Genomic DNA, 25081 nt, shown 5'->3' with positions numbered 1-25081 from the left:
CCGCGACGGGCGGAGAGATAAGGGACGGCAGGAAGCACGCTGATTGGTGCTTGGCAAGACGGCCTTATCTCGGCGATCTCTTCCGACCTCGGCGCCGGGTGTGCTGCTTAGTCACGTGCTTATGTAAACGAACTTGTTGAGGTTTGGAGCCGAAAAGACGGCGATAGAGAAGACCGAGAAGGACAAGTTCGAGAGGAGGGAGGAGGAAGAAGGACGGCGAAAGGAAAAAAGGAAAAAGAAAGAAGATGCATGAGATCCTCCTCTTTGCCTCCGTCCCTGCTGCCCAACATGAGGACCTGCTTCACCAGCTCGCAGGGTTGGCGGCAATGCAGCCGACGGAGGTGCTGGAACGCCGCCTGCTCTTCAGGTCTTTCCGTAAGCCAGGCTTCATCAAGCCACGGGTCGGTGGCAGCCAGGCCCACGGACAGGAAGCCGCTGTCAGCGAAGTCCAGCGGCTGAGCAAGATGCTGGGTTCCGGCATGTATCATGTCCAGGTCGTCAGTGATGTCGACAGGCCCGCCAGTAGTGCCGATGCCGGCGGGATGGGGGTCGCGGAGGACCAGGCGGAGTGGAGGGTCGAGTTCAAGGATGTGCCTGATGCCGGAGCTGCCACGGGAGTGACCACTCGGTTCGCGGGCACTGCTCGTCTGCCGGAAAACTACATCTTCACCATGAACGAATGGGGGTTCAAGTAGGTCATCTTTTATATCCTTCAATCCTCTTTATTATGTACTATGGCTAACTCGAGATAGCTATTATTCTGAATATGTTGTAGAAGGCAACATCCTCGTGCTCGATGAAGCCGTTCTCTTCCTCCATCGCATACTGGTCATCCCTCCAGAGCTACATAACCCGTCTCAGGCGGGACGGCCACTCTCCCGTCTGCCGCCATATGACCAGCTAAAGCCCCTCGACCCCAGCGGAGGATATGTCTTGCAGGCGTGCTTCACCATACAGGACAGTAACAGCCCTGACCTGCTCAGGTCGACCTCCCAGCGCATGCTGGCGTTGAAGGAGCAGCTACGGCCGGCCATACGACTCGAGCCGGGGGACAGGCTGGCTCTTGACCCTAGAGTGAAAGCCGGTACCCTCTAACATAAAAACCATACACCATGTAATTCTGTACGATACGGCTTTTAGAGACACTAACTACTACTAATGATTGAGCGTTCTCGTAATGTCAACTGCAAGGCTTTCTTCATCTTCTTGTATGCAGTACTTTTTGATATTCCATAAAGGGTTAAATTGAATTTCTGGACATGTGACTTCGCGTTCGCGTTTGAAAGCCTTCAAAGATTTGAATTATTTCCACCTTTCGGGCTTCAACTGTTTATCAGACAAATATCTATGTGGCTGCCGCGTCGGTTTATACGCCGAACAGCATACATTTCTGTTTATCATCGTGTTAATGCTGAGCTATCTCCTCTTGCCACAATGACCTCAGGCAGAAAGCGTTCTCTCTCCAGTACGAAGCGCGACATCTCACCACCAAATAAAAGGAAGCCAAAAGTCCAGGCCTCCGTGACTAGTGTGTACTTCTTCTATATCACTTTTCTTTACATATATATAACGTCACTAATGGTGTTGTCGTAGGCCAAAATGTTGCTGATTTTTTCAAGCCTGCTTCACAGAAACCTGCATCCATCCAGTCAAAGAACAAGGTATCATGGCATATAGTGAAGAACAGCTGCATAGTGGGCAGGTATCTCGTTGATCCAAAGGACGAAACACAGAATGAGGAGCATAAGAGGACGCGTATTGCTGCCTTTGACTTTGTACGCACGCCTCATTTATGCCTAGATGTCAGCGCGGACGAATATCAAAGCTAACCAGCAACTACAGGACCATACTCTTATAATACCCAAATCCAACAAACGATTCTCCGCCTCTGCCTTTGACTGGAAATGGTGGGATCCTGGCGTCCCGTCAAAACTGAAACAACTCACTATAGATGGTTACACGATTGTCATTATCTCGAACCAAAAAGCAGTCAGTCTGAAGCCAGATACAAAGACGAAGACTGGAAATTCTGACTCAAAGAGCCTGGCTACACTGAAGGAGAAGGTCACAGCCGTGCTGGATGCGCTGGACCTAGGTGTTTCGGTTAGTATATATGCTGCCACGGAATATGATGAGTACAGGAAGCCGAGGATGGGGATGTGGAGAGAGATAGTAAAGGATCTGGGACTGGCTGCAGAAGGTGACGCGGATGGGAAAGAAGGGTCGACGCTGGATTTAGAAAACTCGATATTCGTTGGAGACGCTGCAGGCAGAAAGGGTGACCACTCTTGCTGTGATCGGTATGTTGCAAGCCCCGTCCGCGCGTTGGTATTCCACATACTCATGGAATGTTTGTTTTTAGAAACTTTGCTGCAAACGTTGGGATACCTTTCAGGACTCCCGAGGAGTTCTTTCGGGATGAACCACCCATTCCCGTGGAAGTTGACGTGTTCGATCCAAAGAGTTATATCGCTACACCATCGCCTAATGGGAAGGATGAGTCTTCCTCCCCCTTCTCAAAACAGAGTGATACAGAGATGGTGATACTATGTGGCAGTCCGGGATCAGGGAAGTCAACATTCTACTGGAAGTACTTACAGCCTCTAGGCTATGAGAGGGTGAATCAAGACATCCTCAAGACGGTATCTTGTCTCCCTCTGCCCTTCTTGGCCCATCATATATTTCACACCGACTAATATTGGATCAGAGACAGAAGTGTCTAAAAGTTGCAAACGAACATCTGCTGGCCGGCAAGTCTGTGGCAGTCGGTATGTATAGCTGGTAGCATATACGCGAGTTCCCAGTTCAACCCCATCTATACAACGTTTGTGTCTTTATGACTTACCTATTTACATCATCTACCAGACAACACCAACGCCAACAAAGCCACCCGCTCCGAATGGATATCTCTTGCAAAAACGCACAACATCCCAATCATATGTATCTACCTCACCACTCCTATAACAGTCTGCAAACACAACAACGCCGTACGAGCAGCAAATCCAAACCAGGTATGCCACTTAACCTAGCCCTTGCCCCCTCTTTCTATAATATCCATTTTTAGCTCTCCATGCGGTGTAACTTGCGCTCCTCTTCCCCCTTCCATCCTTTCTTTTTGTTATCTTTGTCTTATCTACCGTCTGTCTATCAATGGCATGCTCCATTCTTCCGACTGTATAATAATGCCCGTGACATATAAGGAATCGCTGAACCCGGAATCCCGCACCATGCTTCCGCCAATAGCATTCGGTGACTTTGTACGCCGGTTTGAGGAGCCGGATGTGTCTGAGGGATTTAGGGATTTGGTCAGTATCGGATTCCGGTTTGATGGGAGTCAGGAAGTGAGGGATATATGGGCACAGCACTGGATATAGAATAGAGTAGGTAGTTGGTAGACCTGCGATAGAACCTGTATTTGTTTGCATAATGAGAGCTATACCTTCTATTATCTAAATGACAGAATATATAGCTTTTTTCCCCTTTTCTTTTCCCATAACTTTTTTTTTGGGTTTCATTTCATCGTCTCTATTTTTTTTATTGGTTGTGCTTCCTGCCAACAATGCAGTGGGGTACATGGGGGTATAAGGAACATGAGTATCTCTTAAAGGAGTGTGCGGTTACATACATGCAATGATACATCTGGGGGATATATAGGAGATGTGCTATAGGAGATGTGAGTGTCGGTAGTGGGTATATATAAGACAAAGTCTTGGGAATGTATCAATAGAGAAGTATGCAATAAAATGGTGCTAAGCCGGTCAACGGCTTGCTGCATGTTGGCTGAAACATTTGATAGAAAGTAATGAAACAGTTGATAGCAAATAAAAAGGAGATGGAAGGGTAGGAGGGCAAAAGGGTGGCGGTGGATAGATATTAAAGTGTAAAACACTATAATGGAGTAGGAAAGGGAATAAGTATATAGTATAGCAAGAGAAGGGAAGCTGCATGTCCAACCGGGGGCAACGGGGAAAGATATCAATATCTTTCGTATCTTCTTCTCTTTTGCGCGGCCACTTGCATCTCCATTCATCCGGTCAACCACCTTTGGCTTCAACTTCATCATCAGTGGAAAAAGAGATATCAGGTGCCAGGGTAATGGTAAAACACACGGAATGTAATAAGAGGAAGTAAAATAGATGGTGGACAGTAATTAGTACCACGAGAGTAGAAAAAAATGGCTTTTTCCCCACCAGCGCCGTGAACATTAGCCATAAATGAAAAGAAAAAGAACCACGGATAAACCGATTTCTATGCGTATCCTCTATAACGTATGATAAACAGGGGGCAGAAGAAACACTAGATGCATAGATGGAGAAATGCTAAGGAAAGACTCGGTCTTTTTAGAGCCATGATTAAACATTGGATTAATGAGTGTCATGACAAAGGAGAGGCTGGGTAAGGAACGTCATTCATCCATCAAAGAGCATATATAGGATATGGCATGGATGCAGGTTTGGTCATAAGGAGCGTAACGCATGATTCATGATCTGATGCTGGGAAGATAGTGAAGGTATAGAAGCCACTCGGGGAATAAAACATAAAAAAAGCAAGACATCATAACTCCAGTCGTCCTTCTGGCCCAGCTCTGAGCGGTGGGAGACGACTATTAATTGCATGCGGGTATGCAGCAAGTAAAAAACAAAGGAGAAAGGTAGGGTAGATAAAAGGGTACGGTAGGGGTATTTTGTACAAGAGATGGAATGGATATAATGACGAGTAGTGTGAGCAATGTGACTATGAGCTCTTGCGAAGGCTGAAGATGCCATTCAAGAACTTGAGGATCGCCTTCTTGGACCATAGTCTATCATCACCAGACCGGTAATGCTGCAGGCCGGGGCCAACAGACATGGGACCAACGATGTCTTCATCACCAAGGTCAGGGAACTTGTTCTTGTCATGAAGTCCGGGTATCTTCACGACGTTTTCAGAACAGTGAAGTAGCTCCGACGGACTTAGCGAGAGGGGATTGCCATTGCCGTCTTCAAGGTTGTCGATGACATGGTTGTAGCCACCCTTCCACTCGCTGTTGACAGACGCCCATTTCTCTTCTGTCAGTTGGTAGATATGCGAGGTGGAGCCATAGTGTTCGTCGGTGCGTGCAAGGTGTTTGGCGTAGTTGCATCGAGCGAGCTCCCAGTTAGCACGGAAGTTGTCCAAGGCCTCCCTATCACAGATTTCCGGGACGTAGGGCTCAGGGTAGATAGTGAAGTTTGCGTGTCCTAGCTTACAGGACCACTCGTCTACGGAGTCAGACAAGGCATAGCGGGTCGAGTAGAGGCGAGACATGGCAAGCTGGCGGCTGATGGACGACAGCGTAGGGTGAGGAGAGCCTACGGGTGACGAGGATGGCATGATATCGCTTATAGAGGTGATTGGGGGACTCTCTGTGTCGCGGAAATCTGCCACTGGGGCTATAGAAGGGGATTCCAGTGGGGAATCGATATGATTTTCCTTCTCGATGTGTGGCAGATCCATCATCACTGGTGGAAGAAGCGGTGTTCTGGCATGTCGCTCGGGTTCACTGTCAAACTGCTGGTTGGCCTTTTCTATATCGATGCCTGCAATCCCAGCCTCGTTAAGCCGTTCTTCGAACGTTGTCCTGGCAGGGAGGGAGCATAGAGGCTCTGCCGTGCCGATATCAGGCTGGCGGCAGGACTGGCGAGAGCAGAAGTGGCGGAATTGGCGCGCGATCTGAGTGAGTCTTCGTATCGATCGCGTGTAGCAACGGTGTCTGCGATCGACGACGGCTTGGCCTGCTTCCACTTTGACGACAGCGAGGAGAAGCGGGTACTGATCCGGCTGATCTGGCGAAGAGACTTGCTATCCGACCTTATCTTCTTGAACGAGCCAACGGCGTCAAGGCCATCTGTCTGTTCAAAGTCGTACGAGTCCAATGAGAGATGACTATCGTCATATGCAGCGGCTGCAGCGGCGGCATGAAAATCATTAAAGTGAGCTAAGCCTCAAGTTAGTAATTCGTTTACTTTCTTTTCTTTTTTTTATTCCCGTTTGCTATTTCAAATCAATGACTGTGGACTTACGGAAATAACCATCTCCCTCGACGTAGTTTATCTCTCGTTCGCTTGGTTCTTCCTTTACTTCTGTCAACTGAGTCTTGGTGCTGCCAAAGGCCTCGGTCGAGCCGATGACAGGAGACGAGGCCAACGACGAAACCGAGCTGGGAAAACGAGTATGCGTCCTGGTAGAGAAGAGCGAGGTGACCGGAGACCCCGGGTTCGAGGAGATCATTGATCCTGGTGACTCTGGCGGTGGTCTGGCGATATATGATGGCTGAGACGAAGGAGTCGCGGTGTCTTCTTCACCTTCGCGCCGGTTTGCTTCGAAGAGGTGTGATAATCGCAGCATAATGCGCAGCCGTGTGAAAGTAGAACAGCAGTGAATCGTGCTTCTTTTTTTCTTCTATATATAAATGAGGCAGAGGGCCTCAATTCATACCGGCCGTGAGAAGCTGTTGTGTTTTGTGATGGCTGTATGGAGGGGGTGGACGTTGTCTTCTGTAGGCCAGTAGCGAGCGAGGAAGTTCATGCAGCGAAGGGAAGGGCGCAACGATCGGCTTTTTGAGGATACAGCGGTAGTCGCGGGACAGCAGAGTAGCTGTATCAGTGGTAGCTGCTATTGTATCTGCTGCTGTCGCAGTAGAGGTGGTGGTGGTGGTTGATGTTGTTGTCGTGATGGTTTGTTGTTGGTGAAGGCGAGATTTCCAGCAGGATTTCAGATTTTCTGGATGGAAACGACAAGCTATTCTTGGAAGCTCGCGCCGGGTCTAACAAAACCACGAACAACAGGAGGACAAGCAGTCAGCAGGGAGGAAGAAGACGATACGAAGTGAAAGCTGCAGAGTGACGACTGGGATGGAGCAAAGAGAGAGAGAAAGATGACTCTTCACTGCTTCAATTGGGCGACGAGAAGGGGAGGGCAAAGGCACGCGACAGGGACTTTCTTCTCCCCCCAGCTGGATCGAGTGGATCGAGTGGACTGAACGGACGGACTGGCTTGCTCTGCTTCTCACCGGGCGTCGTTCACGGGCAGAAAGTACCGTCGGGCAACAAGACTGACGTGGGCGCGGTCGAGGAGGAGGAGGAAAAGAAACGAGAATCCCGAGCGAACTGGAGCCACTTACGGATGGCCAGCGAGATGGTTTTTCCTCTTTAGCGGGTCTCCTGGATCAATACCGCCAGAGAGTATATCAGAGACAGACTGAGAGGGCCAGTGAGAGACAGAGATCGCGGTGACGAGATACAGAACGAGAGACGTGACATGGCGGTGATATTCACAGCGAGGCCGTCATCTTTTTCTCTTCAAAGACGCATGCAAGATGATATAAAAGAAAAAAAAAAAGACGAAGAAGAGCTTCAGGAAGTGGAATAGTATCTGCCCTGACTAACAAACTCACCGTTATTCTGGTTCCTGGTCCGCTTTGTGGTTAACTTCCTCTTGGGGCTTCTTTCATATGCTAATAGCTTATATTTTATATTTTTAGGCCTACGAGGAGCTATATACGTCTGGCCGGGGGGGAGGGAAAGCAGGAGGATTAAGTGCTTTTCTCTCCCTGGGGAGCAACATCAAACAAGCCATGGTCGTGCAGAGGCAGGCAGGGTGCTCTCCGGCTGTATTCCCCCTCGTTTCGTCAGTTTCTTGATGCCGGGACTTGTTCGGCCTGCCTGTTACTGAGAACGGGAGCTAGAAGGGGTATACGGATAATACCTTTTTCAATGGAGAATAATTAGCTTATGGGCTGCTGTGTATCTACATATCGTCGAACAGACCAGACTGACTGCCGCACAGGGATGAAGAGGGCAAAAAGCAAATATCAATCTACCCATCGTCCACCATTGTACATATATTGTCCAACCCAGCAAACCCGTCAGTCTGTCAGGGCCATGACGAGCAGCAGCACAAGATCCAAGGATTCAACCTCTGCCTTTTTTTTTTTTTTTTTCTTTTCTTTTTTCTACGGCCTTGCTGGTTCCACGATGGCCGAACCAAGGTTGAGGCAAGGGGAAAAAAGAAACAGAGAGAGAGAAAAGGCCGAAACGTGGCTCCACCCCTTGGGGATGGATATAAGATGCTGAAAATCCACCAATCCGACTGTCAGAAATAGAGACAGAGAGGAAAAGGTTTCTGGGTAAAAGAAACGGTGCCCGCCAGGAACCAAGGGAAATTCACTCCAGCAGACCCAAGGGAGTCAATCAGTCTTACATACTCAGCCAACTAAAAAAAGAAAAAAAAGCCGGTGAAAGCAAAGGAAACAAAACAAAAGAGAGAAGAAAGGAGATAGAGAAGCAGGAAGAAGAAGAAGAAGAAAAAAACAAAGAGATATCAAAGAGTGCAAAGGAAACCGTTGGATTATCTTTACGCTGCCTTTTCCGCTGCGGATCGTCCAAACAACTCTCCTACCTTTTTCTCTTTTCTTTTTCTCTCTTTTCTTCTTCCTCCTCTCAATTCAAGCTTATAGACTTTTCAACAGCTGTTCCTGCGTCAAGGATGAAGCTCAGTCCGTCCTTATCCGTGGGCTGGATACGAGGCAAAGTCGCTGCCTGAAGTCGTCATCGTCAACGACTTCATATGAAAATACTATTATTACATCCGGAACAGATGGGAGTTTAAGGAAGGTTGCAGCAAGGAAAAGAATCGCATCCTATGTCGTTCCCAGCTGGCAATTCGTGTAAGGGCAAAGGAAGAAAAGCTGCTTGGGCTTGCAGCGAGACCAAAATCCTGATTCGTTCCTTTTTCTCTCATATTTTATTTTTCTTTTCTCTATTATTCCCGGAGTGCCCTTAATATAGTAAGTTACTCTGCAGTCGCTTATTCTTGTACAAGCCCTAACCTAGGTATTCGATACCTTTCGCTGACTTTCTCGTCCCTTCGTATAATGTGGTTGGACTACGACGTTCGACCGAGGAAGAGAGCATCGTGGACGGGACGGTCCCGTCTCATGACGTTCATGGGCACAGTCACAGCATCTCACATCCGGGCCACGCATCTCTCTACATCACTACTATAGCATATGCACTCACAGCTATATACGTCTTGTTGTTCAATATGACCGGAAAAGTACATCTGTGGACGTGGGCGGCTGGGACTGGATCGGACTCCATCCCATGTACCCCGTCCACCCCATCCATGCTCATGCTCCATCTGTCTCCATAACAATCGACTCCGTCACACTGATCTGGCGCTGTCTAGACCGTCGACATGCTTTTTCTTCTCTCTCGTGTTCATTCGAACGCACACACAGCAGATAGTCAACAACAGAAATACTATGTATACGACCGCGGGTTCGTGGGTAACAGTCGGCCCCATCGATCTCTTCATGCGTACTTGGGGAATCGGTCACGCTTGGCGGGGCTAACATGACGGTGGACAGTTGATGCAAGGCGTCAGAGATGTGACCAGGGGTGGAAAGGACCTCGGACTGAGCAGGTCGAATTGGGCTTTCTTCCGAGCAAGGCAACGGAACGGCGAGCAAGCAGGTTGGCTTCCTGGCGGGCTTTTGGCCATAGTCGCCTACCTCTTAAGCTCAAGGATAAATTGCCATCCCTCGGTCGTCTCCATGACAGGCATCCAGACCAGATAGAATTATTAAGCACTTTTTTTTCTGCCCTAACTTGCATTAACTAAGATATCGGCCCGTGGAGTTCCTGGATTTCTTTTGGGCTGGCACCATTTTTCGCCCTATCTCCACATGCAATGCAAGGACGAATGGACAGACAATGCAGAATGATTATACTATACATAGATTATTGAGGGGGAGCGGCACAGCTTCCATGTTGTTGTACATAGATTCAATATCCTGCCGTCTTGTCAAGCAGGCTGTCTATGCAAGTCTGCAGCGCATAGACAGACTTGACAGACTTGGACAGACTGAGCTTCTACGTAGAAAGGTAAATTAACCTAGTGAGCTCGCTTAAGTACCTCGCCTTCGACTTTGTATATCACACATTGCATAGTATAAGTAGTACGGGGGTACAAATCAACTAGACAATGCAGTTTTTTTTGAAGGAAGATGGAGCACCGCATCCAGGCTCGTGTATGTCGTGGCCCAGCAACTGTTATCATAAATATCACAAGAGAAAATCATGTGCATGATGAGATGCTCTTCTCTAGTTAATACAGTATGCATTTCGAGGGCCTTTTAAGCGGGAGCGGCGGTTTTGAAGCATCAATAGATGATATACAAACATAGAAAGTCTACCATGCAGGTATATATATATATATATTAATTGTAGGAATAAGCGAGATATATTGATTGCCTTATGCATCGCATTCTGAGCAAATAGTACGATTGACATTATCCCTGGGAAGAATATAGGTCGCTTAATCTCAAGCCATCTCCTTTCTCCCGCAAGCGAGTATCGTATAAGATATCGGTTTATGCATCTTCCTCCTTCAACGTCGTACCATCCGGTCGATCGCATTTGTGTAAAGCACCGCCGTGCAACAGCTTGTCTTTCCCCGGGGAGGTAATATGTAGAATCCGGCATCCCCTTTGCATCACCATCCATAACTCTGTAGAGTTAATGTGGACGAACTTGAACTTCTCCTTCCCCAAGCATCCGGAGACCTTCAGTTACCGTCGGGTATAACATATAACCCCCAAAAATCTCGTATATGTATGGTGCCTTCTCATGTATTATGTATATGTAGTGATTCCCCCTTCGCCTCACATCACCTAGCCTAGCAAATTTCCAACATATTCGGCCTTTCTACCAAATCCAAACCATCCTGAGTAACCAGCTAGGCCTTCCCACTGTACCAAGAACCGGTCGACGAGAGGGAAGAGGATCCTTCCCGACAAACTCACGGTAGTCACGCGCGCCCAGGACTCGATGAATATCGTCCGTAGATACCGTCTGGTTTCACGGCGTTGAGCTTGAGAGGACCCGGATTGGGAATGGGACTCGGGGCCGGAGTCGAGAGTGGACCTCAAATTCGACTCGGATGGGCTGGTGATGTTCGATCCGGCATGGGGCAGGATGCGATATACCAGCTGGTCGAACAGGCGGATAAGTCGGGCGGCAACGACCACGCAAACTCCCGTGCCAGGCCCGTTCGTGAGAATGATGTCAGGATATCCGGGACAAGCTCCTGAGGAAGCGGTGAGCTGATCGGGATGTCTGCCCATGAGCACCAACATGCAGAATCCGAAGCATTGTAGCGTGGACAAGGGCGCGGTCAGAAAGGATTGGTGCACTTTTCTCGCACGAGGAACCGTGACTATGCTATAGTTACTGTTTGCGTCTTCCCTGCCAGTCTGTCTACCACTTTGAATGCTCTTTTCGTACTGCACGGCTTTCCTGGCGCTGAAGGAATCTCCAGAGCTGACGATATATGTGCGTTTGAAATAGGAAGTTGGATCCAGCTTTGCATGTCTTAGCATGGAGAGCATTTCTTCAGTATGCCCTCCACTCCCCAGAACGACTAGAAGATGGATTGGGCGGCATGGCTGTCTGTCCTGAGCCTTGCTTGAGCCACGTATTAAAGACTATTCAAGTGTTAGTAACCCTACACTCAAGCTGATGGAGGGCCTACGTTACCGTGACTAAATAGATTAAGGCCAGTAATGCCAAAGTTCCCAGGAGAACTAGATACTTCATGGCCACCGCAGCACCTCCTTAGATATCAACTTGTAGATGTAGTCTCTTCCCTTCATCCGTAGTTGTTTGGTATCGTCAGTTAAAATAAAGACCATCTCAGTTGTTATTCGCGCATCCACCACAATGGAATTCACAGCTGGTCCTTTCCGGCATCTTCAGTCTTCTACTCGACCGTTGTTGTCGTCTCCTGTTTATCTCTTCTTCTCTTTTCTTCTCCTGATGTTGATCTTTTTTGGTTTCTTCGGGGTTTAGCGCGACTTAAACCCGCAACTCAACCAACTAAAAGATGATAAAATGGGAAAATATAAAAAAAATAATAACAACAACCGACATCTCATCACACCCAAGAAATATACAGCCAGCTTACTTTATGTAGGCCGTCATGGCTCCTTTTTTTCAGAAGCGACTGCGATGCTTTTACTGCAGCGGAAATTCAAACCAGGTATACAGGAATGGTGTCCAGAAGTGGAAATGCGACCGCTGTCAGGCTGTAAACCATCTCGATGAAGTACGTTATTCTTTGAAGACATCCAGGTAAACCGGTTATTTGAGCTGACAGTTGTATGAAGAATGGTGAAATAACCGATCCTCCTGCTGCTGAAGTATCGACGGAGAGACGATTCCATCGGTATGCTGCTCCTGTCGCGCAATCCTTCGAACAACCGGAGCAGCCAAGTGCTGCCGACTCTACCATTTTCTGCTCAACATGCCAGAAGAACCAGTATCTTTTCACTCAGACACTGGCTTCATACCTACCGGACCCGTCACATCCGGAATATGCAGTCTATGAGAAGTCATATCCTTCGTACAAGCGGAGTTTGGAGGAACGCTACCCACAGGTCTGTGAGAAGTGCAAACCACGAGTCATTAAGCGCATCAGACAAGCCGGATATGCCGCCAAAACAGACCATCTGCGGCGCATGATGGAGCGTAGCAAGGGCAAATCATCCAAGCAAAAGAGGCATATGTGGAAATGGAAGAGTCTTTTGGTCTCCACAGGGGCTTTCGCGTTCTGGTCAAGTGTTGCCGGTCAACTGGTCTGGGACGTTGTGGCTTTTGCGTCTTCTGCTCATCAGCTGCAGGATACAGGAATGGGTTCATTGTTGATGTCCTCTATTGCTAGGCAGTGTGTCACTAGCGTTATGCAAAACCGCGGTGTTCCTGGAGAATGTGCTGCTTTTCTTGCGCCATATGCTGGATTATCGTTGATTCTCGGCGCATTTTCTCTCTGGTGGAATCCAAAACTGAGATTAAAGGTTGAAGGGCATCATGGTAGATTGATTGGGTTACAGGAGTACTATCGCATTCAAATTGTTACTCTCATGGTCAGGTTTATGGCATGGGCTGGCTTGCAGGACCCTGCGATAACAGGTCTTCATCCACAGCTAAATCCATCTATTCATGCTTTTGTAGCTATATTTACCTTGATTGTGAGTTCTATAACTTCCTGGCTGATAGGGATTGACAAATATTCTAACGCTGGATAGACAACTATTGCCTCAACTTCGACTATCAAATTTGAGAAGAAACCGCTCGTCGATTGGCACGACAATACCGAGAAACTGCTATCCAATACTAACAGCCGCGCAGGAACGCCGCTGATAAGTCCTCCAGAGTCGCAAACCTCCGAGGTGGCCAGCCAGCCAGCCTCTCAGCGATTTCCAATTGCTAGCCTTGCACCTCGCCGTTTGGCAACTCCAGAACCATACGTCCCACCGACTCCTCCTCTTGACCCTCGGCAGGACGATTTCGATGCGATGGACTGGACTCCATCCCGGCAACCACTCCAGATCCCGATCAAAAATACCAACCAGGCACCAGCAATATCCACTTCAACGCTCTTTCAAGGCCAGCTGCCTCAAATACCGAAACCGCCTTCATGGAATCTACGGAATCCAGTAGCAGAGAAGGTGGAAAAGATTCAGAAGAAACCAAACCCATTCCACCAAGCTCCTGTTTTACAGCCCACGCTGTTCTCACAAGAGGACGATGAGGATGAGGAAGAAGAAGACAAGCAGCCCAAGCCAGTCCGAACTAATGCCGTCTTTGCTGCACCCAGGTTTTTCCCTCCAAGTCTAACAGCCGAAACGGGACTGGAAAATTTATTTGACCAAGCTTTCTCAATCGCAGATGGGCCAGGGAATACCCGACAGAGCCAGTCTGCTCAAGCTTCCATCAACCGCAAGTCTGCAGTTGTTGGCAACAAGTCATCTCATATCCTGCGAATCTCTCTTTTGCTCCTTTGTCTGGGCCTGTGGATGAGCACAAAGGTCTATACAGTACCTGCAAAGTCAATTGAGACGGTGGTACTCGGCATAGCGTTCCTTGTTGCGGCCTTCTCATTCCTGGAGTCTTTGATGAAGCCAATGTTGGCCTGGAATGTGACCGAGATCTTGCTCTCTCTTTTTGAATTAGTGTCATGCATTTACCTGGCCGTGGTACAGGCTCGTCAGATTTACAACCTAGTAGGTCTGGATAATGCTGGGATATATTTGGTCTCCTTCATGATGGGACATGAGATGTTTGGCCTCGGCCCTTCTTCTCTCATCCCTCAAACCAGCTCTACCGAGTCTAGTAATGTCCCCAAAGTCGACAATATGGAAAAGGATAAGAAATCTCCTGGCTCATCAACGGATGGCTCGATTTCTGCACTCAACATCAAACAAAAGAGCACATCTCCAGATAGCCAGCATGCTAGTACTCCCCGGATCGGACGACAATCAACGACCAACATCAGAACTAGTCCCAAGACTAACCCTTCAGCCGGCATCTTCCCCCAAAGAAACCACAATAGTTTCCCTGATTTCGCTACTAGAATGAAATCAACACCGCAGCCTTCATTTACACCTTCAACTAAGTTCGCCGGTTATACCCCAGCTGCCCGACAGCCAACTCTGTCATTCTCACCTTCATTTGATGCAGCTTTACAGGACAGTCCTTTTTCCCCTACCTCTACAGCTTCAGACTACGCCTCATCAGTTGCGTCAGAAGCCCAAACACCCATTTCTCAGTCTAGATTTTTGAACATAAACCACGACAACGCCAGTCCTTCTATTATCAAGTCTCTTAATCTTAATGATGATCCGGCTCCCCGAGCTCCGCCTACTACACGTTACTCTCTGCGTCAGCGACGGAATTAATGCCATACAATGATGCTTTTCTTTTTTATCTGTTATAATACCTAAGTCTCTTTATTCAACGTTCCCATTGATGATCCATACTGAAAGGTTTTGTTTTACCTTCTACCCTTTTTTTGCACACAAGTTATTACTGCATCTTTAGACAGTATACGGCGTCTTGTGGAGATTAGCGTCTTGACTGTATTTTCTTGTACTTTGGTAACGCCCCCTTTTAATGCAATTTATATGATGATATGCATATGCCCGTTTGTTTATTGTATTTAAACAGAGATCTAACTTTGTCTTGTCCTCGATATATGCCCGTTAACATGGTTTGAAAAACTAGTAGGTGTTACACTGCAGGAGAAAGGCAGCAAATGTTCACATGATAGTAGGGATAGGCTTACAGGACTTAAGGAAGGATGTTATTAGCTGCAGCCAACGGGGATATATGAAGAAGGGACCGAGTAGTGGCGATGGTTGGGCACTTAGTGTATGTATGCATGTATGTATATTAGCAAAAAAAATAAAGATCTATATCCATTCCACTCTCCTTTCTATCTCTTATTTTATTTTAGGCTAAGCCCCAATCACGCCAAAAGCAAAAAGCCTTTGTCAAAAAAGTCATAGCTGCATGAAATGGCATAAACGAGATAGAACGGGGGGGAGGGGGAAAAAATAATGGTTGCTGCATTGCACTTAAAACGTAAGTCGACATCCTACCGAAATAGGAATATTAGTGGTTGGAATGGTGGCAGCGGGGGAGTGGACGCTCTCATTTCGCTTGCTCATTCTTGGCCTGGGCCGGAGAGCTGGTTGGCCTTGTTGGCAGGGTCTGTGGTAGTGGGGGGAGCAAATTCTTCGCGGCCTCCCTGGCATTCTGTGCCATGAGTGCATCTATGATGACCAAGGCGGACATGGCCTCGACGATGGGGACGGCTCTCGGCACCACACATGGGTCATGTCGGCCCTTGGCTTCAAGGACACCTTCTTCAAAGCTATAAGATGCGGTGGTCTGAGCTTGTCCGATAGTCGCCGGTGGCTTGAAGGCAACGCGGAAATAGATGGATGCTCCGTTGGAGATTCCTCCCTGTATACCGCCGGAGTTGTTCGTCTTGGTGGTCAACCTCTTTCCAGTGCCGTTGGTATCGACCACGAACGGGTCATTGTGAATTGACCCGGGAATCTCACAGCCTAAGAAGCCAGATCCGATCTCGAAGCCCTTTGTAGCGGGGATAGAGAGCATTGCGTGCGCCAGTTTAGCTTCTAGCTTATCGAAGCACGGCTCTCCCAGGCCGATGGGAACGTTTCTGATAACGCATGTGACTGTTCCTCCGATGCTGTCAGAGAGGTCTCGATGGTGCTCGATCAACTTGGTCATTCGCTGGGCAGCGTCTGCATGGGGGCATCGGATGGGGGCGAAAGAGTCGACGGTCTTTCTGTCGATAGTCTCGATAAGCTTCAAGAACTCTGGGTTCGTTACCGGGCTCGGATGCTCGGCCGTTGGAGGGAAGAGGTGCTCATGCCCAACAGAGGTGACGAAGGAGACAATCTCTACATTATGGGAGAGCTTGAGATACTTCTCCGCAATCGCACCAGCAGCAACACGACCTATATTTCTGTTAGTTAGCGATTCAGAGTTAACTATCGGAGAAGGGAGACAGCCATACCGATGGTCTCTCGCGCACTGCTTCTACCACCACCACTGCTAGCCTTGACTCCGTACTTTTCCAGATAAGTGAAGTCTGCATGGCTAGGCCTGGGGTACATGTCCATAGTACTGTTTCCATAGTCCTTTGGCCGTTGGTCTTCGTTCCGCACCACCATGCCAATCGGAGTGCCTAGTGTGATGCCAAACTCAGTTCCGGACTGTATCTCTACCTTGTCCTTCTCGTTCCGGGGAGTTGTAAGAGCACTCTGTCCGGGTCTTCTTCTGGTCATCTGGGGCTGGATATCTGCCTCCGTGAGCTCCATGCCAGGAGGACAACCGTCGACGATGCAGCCGACAGAGCGGCAATGTGACTCGCCATAGCTGGTATATCTGTTAGTAAATAAATAACACAACTGTTTCAATTGGAGTTCAGAGCGTCATACGTGGTGACTCTGAAATATTCTCCGAACGTCGACATCCTGAAGCTCTCGTTCTCGCTCTAGCTTGAATATAGTGGGGGGTGGATGTCAGGGATCGGGGGGCTTCACAGGTCTTCTTATATACCAGCTTGAAGTAGTCTTTACTAGGTGAGCAGTCGGTGAACACGAACGACTGTCTGGTCCGTACAGGTCTAAGAAGAACAAAAAGTCCAATCGCTTAACTCCAGTTCAGATTGTCATCTTCGTCTTTTTCTCATCTTTTGGTCTTTTTATTTGAAGCTTCCCAACGTGGCTGACTCAGCGCCGATGACGGATTTCTTCTTTTCCTCCTTTTTTTTCTTGCTACTAGAAGAGCTGTTTTACATCCTTTGGCGGACCGAGAGACCGACTTGTTATATCTAATTAATAGATAAGATGCATTGTTGACTTGTTGAGATGCGGACTGCCTTGGATTGAACGGATGACTTACCCTGTCGTGCTATGGGAAGGCTCCAGAGTATTTAAGCCCAGAGGCATTCAGGGACTTAACGGAGTCTTAGGGGAGAAGCCAGCCTTAGGGGGGAGGCTTAGGGGCTTCTTAGGGGCTTCACGCCTAAAGCACGCCTAAAGACTAAGCACGAGATTATTGGCTCGGCGGGTTCTCGTTTTAGCCTCGACTCCGGCTTGACGACCTTTCTTGCTTATACAATGTCGCTGTAGCAGTCTGGCTTCATGTTTTCAGCCCGTCCATTACAGCCACTGCAATGGTCGCAGTCTCTCAAGCATTGCTGTCAATGGACGGCGAGTAGGCGGCTTACCGTCCGTCCACTCTCGACTTTTGCTGCCCTGGCCTCTCGGCCTCAGTCCAAACTCCAGGTCTATCAGTCTCTCTCCAACGACCCCTTCGTCAACCTGTCCCTCGAGAACTTCCTCTACGAACACTCGCCGCCGGACTCCAAGATCCTCTTTCTATATATTAACAGGCCCTGTGTCGTTATCGGGCGGAACCAGAACCCATGGCTCGAGACGAATCTGCATCTGCTGAAGAGCAGCAATAGGATTGTAGACAGTGGACGGAGCAGCAATGATGCTGCGCTCTTTGTTCGACGACGATCTGGCGGTGGCTCCGTTTTTCACGATGAAGGAAACTTGAATTTCTGCGTGATTTGTCCCAAACCGACTTTTCATCGTGACAAGCATGCAGAGTTGGTTGTCAAGGCATTAAAGAACGTTGGGGCTTTGGGAACGAAGGTCAACGAACGTCATGATATCGTCCTTGGTCTAGATCCGCAGCAAGAGCCGTCTTCTCGGGTTGTCAAGGCTGGACCGGCAGACCAGGACGCTGAGAGCCCGCCGCTGGAGAACCCCGTGAGGGCCGTCAAAATCTCGGGCTCAGCTTATAAGCTGTCGAGATTCCGTGCTTTGCACCACGGTACCTGTTTGATAGATTCGCCGAACCTTAGTCAGATTGGGTTGTTTCTAAGGTCGCCTGCGCGTCCCTATATCAAGGCCAGAGGAGTCGAGAGTGTCAGATCCCCGGTTGGAAATGTATCCTCAGCATTGGATGAATCAGTCAGGCCGTTCCTTATGCGGCAGATAATCGGGGAAATCATGGAAGAATTTGCCTTGCTGTATAATTTGGATAGAAACGCTCTACGGAAAGCACAAAGGGCCCATGCCAACGATCCAGAACTGTCTTCTGGAGATGACTGGGTTGCTGGCATATTAACTGATGAAGATGCAAAAAACGAGCCCGAAGTGTGCAAAAGCATCCAAGAACTACACGTAAGTAACAGGTACTGCTGTATCGTATTTGATGATTGATAAACTGACATCCTTTTACTAGTCCTTGGAATGGAAATACAAACAGTGTCCTCAGTTTACATTCTCCACGTACCCAACGGAGGAAGATCCCCGGGCTAGGCCAGAGCCATCAGCTGCCCTCTCCCCTTCAGTATGTCTTACCCTGCAGCTTCGCCACATTTCTCCAAGGTGATGCACTAACAGGAAGAACCATGGCTATAGACTAAGGCGTTCTTCCGAGTTAAATCTGGCCTTATAACCGAAAGTCACGTTTCGACATCACCAGACCAAGAGACAGCACATTACGAAGCGAAGTGCGTTCATAAAATCCTGCACAACAAGCCTCTGCATGAAATCTCAGACTGGGGATCAGTTCTCAGCTCTGCTTTAGCAGTTGCCAGCCAGGATGGCGCGTACCCTGGTGCTTTCGGGTCGAATTCTCCAGACAGCGAGCTCTCGGGCCTTTCCAAGTGGCTTAACGACAAGCTTGGATATTGATATGTCAACTGGCTGATTGAAGTGATGTATTTGTCATGCCTTGTTGTCTTAAACTAACACTCTTTGCCTCTACTTATGTACAATATTAGACAATGTTTATATTTAGACACTTGAACAGAACACCTTCCTACTCAAGAAGCCTCGATAGTCACCTCATATCTATCAGCCGTATACTGGACAGACAAGGAGAGGAAGAATAAAGATGTCTTAGGGGCAATGTGTAGAGACATAGCTATGGGTCTAATTGCGAACCGGCCAAGAGGAGATCTAGAGGACCAGCTCCCAGGACATAACTACATCAATCAAAAACCACCAGCCTCCAGAAATATAATACAGAACTGTGAATAACAGAAATCTGATCCAAGTATTTAATCGGTATAGAAAAGGGGCTGGTTATCCGAGTAAACATACATGTATACGCATACTTCATAAGAAATCCCCCCTTCTGTAACGCAAGGCCTTTGACGATTCCATCTCGCAGAGGATAAATCCCAGGCCAGCCCGTGGTATGAAGCATATGTATACGTATGTATCATGAATCCAACTAGCTGCCACTCTACAATACTCCGTGCGCAATATTCCCGGGGATACGAAATGCAGCAAGGGAGTTTATTTACCACTCCTGTCCAAAGGATCCGTTTATATTGCGGCATGTACATACGATCTATAATACAAGGATATCTCCATCAAATTCGCTAACTCATACACACTCATGTATAATAATACGGCGAGGCATATATCTAAAGGATGGAATGTTTGGCTTGCCAATATCTACGCCGAATTCCCTGTCTACGAGCGCGCGGACCTCCACCAGGGCAAGAGGTAGTTACGAATTTGCTTATTAAATAGGCTCGTACTTGGTCTTTATTCCCCATGCTTTTGATTATATGGCCCAGTTTACTTTTATATCTTGCATCTGGCCCTTGTTGGCTGCCCATATCGAGCAATTGAACTACCCCCCTGTGCGATCTTCAGCAAGGAACTATCGCCGTTGACCCCGACGACGGGTTGATCTCCCCCCTGGCCGTGACCTACCTCTCTCTGTACAGGCAGATATTTAATTAACTAAATGAACGGGAAACCAAGGGCCTATGAACCCGAAAAGGCTATGGGGAGCTGCAGACCGAACCGGGTCGAGGCCTTCGACAAGATCTCAATGCTATCTTATATTGTTCTCGGATATGCCGAGAGTTATAGCTAATGACGTTGCGCTTCTCTTAAAAAGAAATAGTTAAATACATATACGAAGAAATGAAAAGTGAAAGTGACGCTTATAGAGCCCCTGAGAATAGCCCGTGTATGCGCCCTAAATCAATATCAAATTCCCATCCTTCCCAAAAAATCAATCAGTAAACACAGGCCGTCGGCATACGACCCCGGCAAAAAAAGTATCTCAGTTAAAAAAAAGTAGACAAGAAAAAAAAAGAAAATGAGACTCTGGAACTCTAAGATCAATCTATGATCTTCATCCTCTATTTTTTCGACGGTGTTTCACTGCTCTTTTCTGGGGCATCTGTAAAGACATCAATGGATTGTATAGATTCGGGATTTGGCATCGATCCTTTCACGTTATCGTTTTCATCATCGCCGTCATTGGTATCGACCTTCCTTTGTTTTGTCTTTTTGTCATCATCTCGTTCATCGTCATCATCAATGGTATCTCCAGCACCGGCGTTGACAACCCTCAACCTTTCCTTGGGCACAGTAAATGTAACCTGCACCACTCTCCCCTCAGCAGCTGCCTCAACATCCCAGTCTTCATCATCATAGTCATAGTCATCCTCGCTGCTTCTAAAGCTTCCGCCACCAGCTACACTTCCAGCCTCAAGGGATGCTGATTCATGCCAAGCTTTCCCTTGCCGAAATACGGAGCTGTCTCCCGATTTGCGCTTTGCGTTCCAATCTTTAGCGCCTTGTTTGCACCTAAGGACAGAAGAGCTTGTACTGACAGCCCGGTGCGGACGTTGTGCAGCCCCGTGGACACCTTCCTGGGTTTCCTCGTCGGGTAGAGTATGAAAGCTCTTCGTTGGGCTTGTACTTGAGCTTCGCTGATTTGGCACGCGGGATTCTGCCTGATTGGGCGCTTTTTTAGAATCACTGGAAGATTCTGATCTCCTTAAGGAGCCCAAAACTCGCCGAATGGTCCCTGCTAGCTCTAAAGCTACTGGCGCAGGACGTGCGTCAACAGGCTGATTTGGGTCCTGCTGAGGCATCCATGAAGGATTGGCGCCTAGCAATGACGAGCCTTCCGTTTGAAGTTGTGCATAAGAAAGCTGAGAGGAAGGCCTACCTGATAAGACGGCTCGGCTGGGGATCGCTCTATCCGAATCGGCTGCATATCCTCTATCAGGGCTGTTGAAGTTTGAAGGGTTGCCGGTGTTGGATCTCTGGGATATAGAACGGTCTAGTAACCTTGGATTTGTACGATGAGAGGAGGATGAGGTGCCCGAGGTGCCAGACAGGTTGGAGAGCGTACGATCTTGTTTTTCCGACGCGATACTAGGAGGCTTCTCTAGCTTCTCGGAGCTTAACGTATGTACCCAGTTGTGTATGTTCTCGTCGCTGACTTGCGATTTAGATTGATCTTGAGGCACAAGTGATGGGAAACACGCCTTGGACGGGGAAGGAGGGTCTTTGAAAGGGTCGGAAGAACTAGAACATTTGCTATCTCTGCAACCAGTAGCACCTTCTGGTTGTGGCTGCATAGTATCGTATTCCTCCCCTTCATCAATGGGTTGAATTTGAGAAAATTTAATATTTCGTCTTGGATCATCCTGCAAAATACCCTGTTGGTATCCCCGGGAACGCACGCTTCCCCGTAGGCCTCTGGTAGGACTTGGATTGTCGACAAGGAGGCCTGTCCTTTCGACTGCAAATGGCATATAATGAGGATCATTGTATCCACCAAAACCATAGCGCTGGGCAGAATCAACTTGGATCATTGGCTGATGCACATCATGGTCTAGATCTGGCGCTTCAAAATGGGGTCTTTCGGCACCTAATGCAAGGCTACGGAGTGTTTGCTCACGGTTTTTTCGATGCACACGAGAGCGTCGATTGCGGAGGATGAAGCAGGCTAATATAGCCAGAGCGGCGACAGGCACGCCAATTCCAAGGCCAACACCCAGGCCCACCTTCTGCAATGTTGTAGACAGTGGACCTCGGTAGTGCTCGGTTGGGCCAGAGATATAGTCTGGAGGAGTATATGATGTAACCCAGGCCCCAGAACTTGTATTGAAAAGAAAGGTCTGGTCGTTAACCATAAATTCGTTGTTGGACCTCTTGGATGATGTTGGTGGTATTTTGTATCCGCCCATGAGAAGCATTAAGCCTCCGGGAAGCATGGCCGCTCCATGGCCGAATATACCAGTGCCTTCTGGCAGCCTGCCTAGCGAGTCATTTGGAATTTCCCATGTCCAATCACCAGAGCCTCCATAGTCCTCACCAATCTCAAGAACAGCTAATTGGGGCTGTGCAGGTACGGAAGTGTCCCCAACCCAACCTCCGAATATGATTATTTTGCTGCCGTCAGGCGTGAGGACTGCAGTATGGCCAGATCGTGGTTCGATTCCGGAGATACCATTCGGTAAGCTTTCCTGGGATGAATCGCCAAGTGCCTGGTTTACTGTGACATAGCTCCAGCTCGCTTCTGGAAGGGAAAATAGTGCTATCTGTGACATATTGAGAAAAGCACTTTGTGTATGTCCACCTGCAAGCACAAAGCTCTGGTGACGCAACATGGCACCTGTTGACGAATTTGAATATGCAGGTACAAGGGGGGTCATGCTGAAACCCGCCTCAGCTACGGGCGGAGATCTAATGGATAATGTCTCGATATTATAGCCTGGGCTAGGAGGAGACACTTCAGTCTGGAGATAGGTCATATTTCTGGAGTACTCTGCATCAGATATCCAGGACCCAGAGCTTGATTCAGCGGTTGGGCACATTCCAGCAAATACGTAGATATCAGGAGCTGAATCACTCTCTGGGTTCGAGAACCCAACCCCGGCTGCGAGATAGTTTGGACCTTTCCATGGTGTATTTCCACTGCCTTTCTTTGCTTGAATCGTAGATGTAGCCCATTTTCCGTCCACACCGGCAGAGTCATTGCCTTTCTGTCCTTCGAATCGCCATATTTGGGCGTCAGTAGACTGACAATCCCCCGCATAGACGGTAGGGACGCCGTCCGGGTCCGCGATGGGAACTATCGACTTTGTGTTGTTGGAGGAGAAAGGCGGCGAGGGGAGGTCTGAGAAGGACGGCGAGGAGACATCAAATGATTTGGTGAGGTTTATATATTGGAATCTAACACCACTTGACGAAGATGATAGGAAGTAGGCAACTGATTGATTTTCAGAGGTCGTCGACGCCCACAAAGATGAAGGGTTGTATGGTAAGTCTGCTGCAGCTGCCAGCGCGATGAGACTGCTGGCAGTAAAAGTTCTGAACATTCTGAGCCTGCGACCAAAGAGGTCGATCGCCTAGTCAACAATGAAACGTGGACCAGTCAACCTCCCATGGTCTGTTCCAGCCTAATTTATTGAAGCAGCACTGGCCAGCTTGATACGTATTTTCTGAAGGACTTGACGGCTCACAACATGATCACAGTAAAACTGCAAAACAACATCAACAAAGTGTCTTCTTCAATGTTTTAGGTGATAACCTGGTTGAAATTAATGGTTCAAATTGCAGTGGGGTGGTTGGTTGATTTGCAGTCAAATGCTTCAGCCCCTCAGGCTCTAGAACCAGGGTTGACCTCTCAGTGGTCCAAACAAAAAATCTTCTATGAGTGCCCACTTGATGAATTCAGCGACGATGGGGGGGTCCATATCTCCGTATACGCGGAGTTGCCACCAGCAATCAACGCAACCCTAAAGATGTTGATATGTTTAGAAATAAATAAAGAAATAAGCGCGGCGGTTGCTAGGCAACAGCCGAGGTACATTATCACGTGATATTATCTCGCGTTTACTTTTTACCGATGGGTTATTTTTGTTTTGTTTTTGATATCAAAAGGAAATCCAAGAAAGAGAGTTGATGAGGAAGAAGTTGCCTTTTGTTTTTTTCTTTTCTTTTTGCCTCAGGATCCATGATCTGCCTACTTCACACCACCACGGCAATCAAGGAACAGGAATCAATTAACCTTACGTCGCCGGGCTGTTGGGAGGTCATCTCACCCACCACCCGTCCTGGGTTCCGCCGGGGGCAGTCGAGGTCACGCCCGAGTCTTTCAGCAAGGGGAGGAGAAGAAAAAGGTTAAATGTGATCTCGGTGTCCTATCTGCGATTTAAGTGTCTTACATATTATCATTGTCCAATGTCATCATAGAACGCAGGCACTTGCAAAGTAGAGGACCACACCACTACGTCTTCGAGATAGACGAAGCGCCGTGTCTACGACGGAGTGCTACCACCGCCTATGGCACTCACGACTATCTACGGTCATCTCAGTCAGTTACTTTTGATACATACAAGGGTAAAGAGAAGTTTTTGACCTATTATACAGCAGAATATCAGGTTCGCATGGCGACAAGAGGAGATCACTAGATAGGAAAGAGCGGAAAGAGCAATGAACAGCAGGGTTGTTGTATAAGCTGTCTTTGGCTATGGGAATATATACGTATATTCGTGGCTGTGGCAACCGTGGATCCCGCCATTCCGGTTGCCCGTCTTCTTTGTTGAACGGAGCACAGGTGCTCAGCTTTTAATAATCTCTCACACTGCTCTCCCGGTCACATCCGCGAGGGAGGGAGGAGCTAGACGAGAGGAAGAACGAGAGACGAAGGAATGGTGGGCTTCCCGCGCCGCGCCCATACGCCCACACGCCTTGCATATCACTGCGGCAATTCTTATGCAAGGGCAAGGCGCGCATACAACGATGGTCAAACCAGGATATAGCCACACTGCACTCTACCGCGTGATAAATATGACGAAATGACAATGAATACGTCCACCCTTCAAAACTAGTTATACT

General features: G+C 48.2%; 8 protein-coding genes across 8 annotated transcripts; 4 read left to right on the top strand and 4 right to left on the bottom strand.

The window, feature by feature from the left end:
- Window positions 1–245: 245 nt before the first annotated feature.
- MCYG_01150 (mediator of RNA polymerase II transcription subunit 18) lies at window positions 246–1095 on the top strand (the record flags this gene model as incomplete). The annotated part of the gene is made up of 2 exons (XM_002851000.1): window positions 246–691; window positions 753–1095. The coding sequence occupies 2 exons, from the start codon at window positions 246–248 to the stop codon at window positions 1093–1095; spliced, it is 789 nt and encodes a 262-aa protein (XP_002851046.1).
- A 339-nt stretch (window positions 1096–1434) lies between these two features.
- MCYG_01149 (polynucleotide kinase) lies at window positions 1435–3374 on the top strand (the record flags this gene model as incomplete). The annotated part of the gene is made up of 7 exons (XM_002850999.1): window positions 1435–1528; window positions 1594–1775; window positions 1801–2300; window positions 2363–2642; window positions 2708–2768; window positions 2866–3011; window positions 3201–3374. The coding sequence occupies 7 exons, from the start codon at window positions 1435–1437 to the stop codon at window positions 3372–3374; spliced, it is 1437 nt and encodes a 478-aa protein (XP_002851045.1).
- Window positions 3375–4734: 1360 nt separating this feature from the next.
- Window positions 4735–6366, bottom strand: MCYG_01148 (conserved hypothetical protein; the record flags this gene model as incomplete). Its single annotated transcript, XM_002850998.1, has 3 exons — window positions 4735–5546; window positions 5594–5956; window positions 6042–6366. 3 exons carry the CDS (start codon window positions 6364–6366, stop codon window positions 4735–4737), a joined length of 1500 nt encoding a protein of 499 aa, XP_002851044.1.
- A 4327-nt stretch (window positions 6367–10693) lies between these two features.
- Window positions 10694–11713, bottom strand: MCYG_01147 (glycosyltransferase family protein; the record flags this gene model as incomplete). The annotated part of the gene is made up of 2 exons (XM_002850997.1): window positions 10694–11506; window positions 11633–11713. The coding sequence occupies 2 exons, from the start codon at window positions 11711–11713 to the stop codon at window positions 10694–10696; spliced, it is 894 nt and encodes a 297-aa protein (XP_002851043.1).
- A 287-nt stretch (window positions 11714–12000) lies between these two features.
- MCYG_01146 (conserved hypothetical protein) lies at window positions 12001–14758 on the top strand (the record flags this gene model as incomplete). Its single annotated transcript, XM_002850996.1, has 3 exons — window positions 12001–12126; window positions 12188–13048; window positions 13106–14758. 3 exons carry the CDS (start codon window positions 12001–12003, stop codon window positions 14756–14758), a joined length of 2640 nt encoding a protein of 879 aa, XP_002851042.1.
- Window positions 14759–15512: 754 nt separating this feature from the next.
- On the bottom strand, window positions 15513–16866 carry MCYG_01145 (chorismate synthase; the record flags this gene model as incomplete). Its single annotated transcript, XM_002850995.1, has 3 exons — window positions 15513–16348; window positions 16408–16778; window positions 16832–16866. The coding sequence occupies 3 exons, from the start codon at window positions 16864–16866 to the stop codon at window positions 15513–15515; spliced, it is 1242 nt and encodes a 413-aa protein (XP_002851041.1).
- A 673-nt stretch (window positions 16867–17539) lies between these two features.
- Window positions 17540–19108, top strand: MCYG_01144 (lipoyltransferase 1; the record flags this gene model as incomplete). Its single annotated transcript, XM_002850994.1, has 2 exons — window positions 17540–18592; window positions 18833–19108. 2 exons carry the CDS (start codon window positions 17540–17542, stop codon window positions 19106–19108), a joined length of 1329 nt encoding a protein of 442 aa, XP_002851040.1.
- Window positions 19109–20580: 1472 nt separating this feature from the next.
- On the bottom strand, window positions 20581–23559 carry MCYG_01143 (conserved hypothetical protein; the record flags this gene model as incomplete). Its single annotated transcript, XM_002850993.1, has 2 exons — window positions 20581–22775; window positions 22803–23559. The coding sequence occupies 2 exons, from the start codon at window positions 23557–23559 to the stop codon at window positions 20581–20583; spliced, it is 2952 nt and encodes a 983-aa protein (XP_002851039.1).
- Between the last annotated feature and the right edge of the window lie 1522 nt (window positions 23560–25081).

The sequence above is a fragment of the Microsporum canis genome, genomic scaffold (assembly GCF_000151145.1).
Source record: "Microsporum canis CBS 113480 supercont1.1 genomic scaffold, whole genome shotgun sequence".
Taxonomy (NCBI): domain Eukaryota; kingdom Fungi; phylum Ascomycota; class Eurotiomycetes; order Onygenales; family Arthrodermataceae; genus Microsporum; species Microsporum canis.
This window is presented reverse-complemented; position numbering and strand designations above follow the sequence as displayed.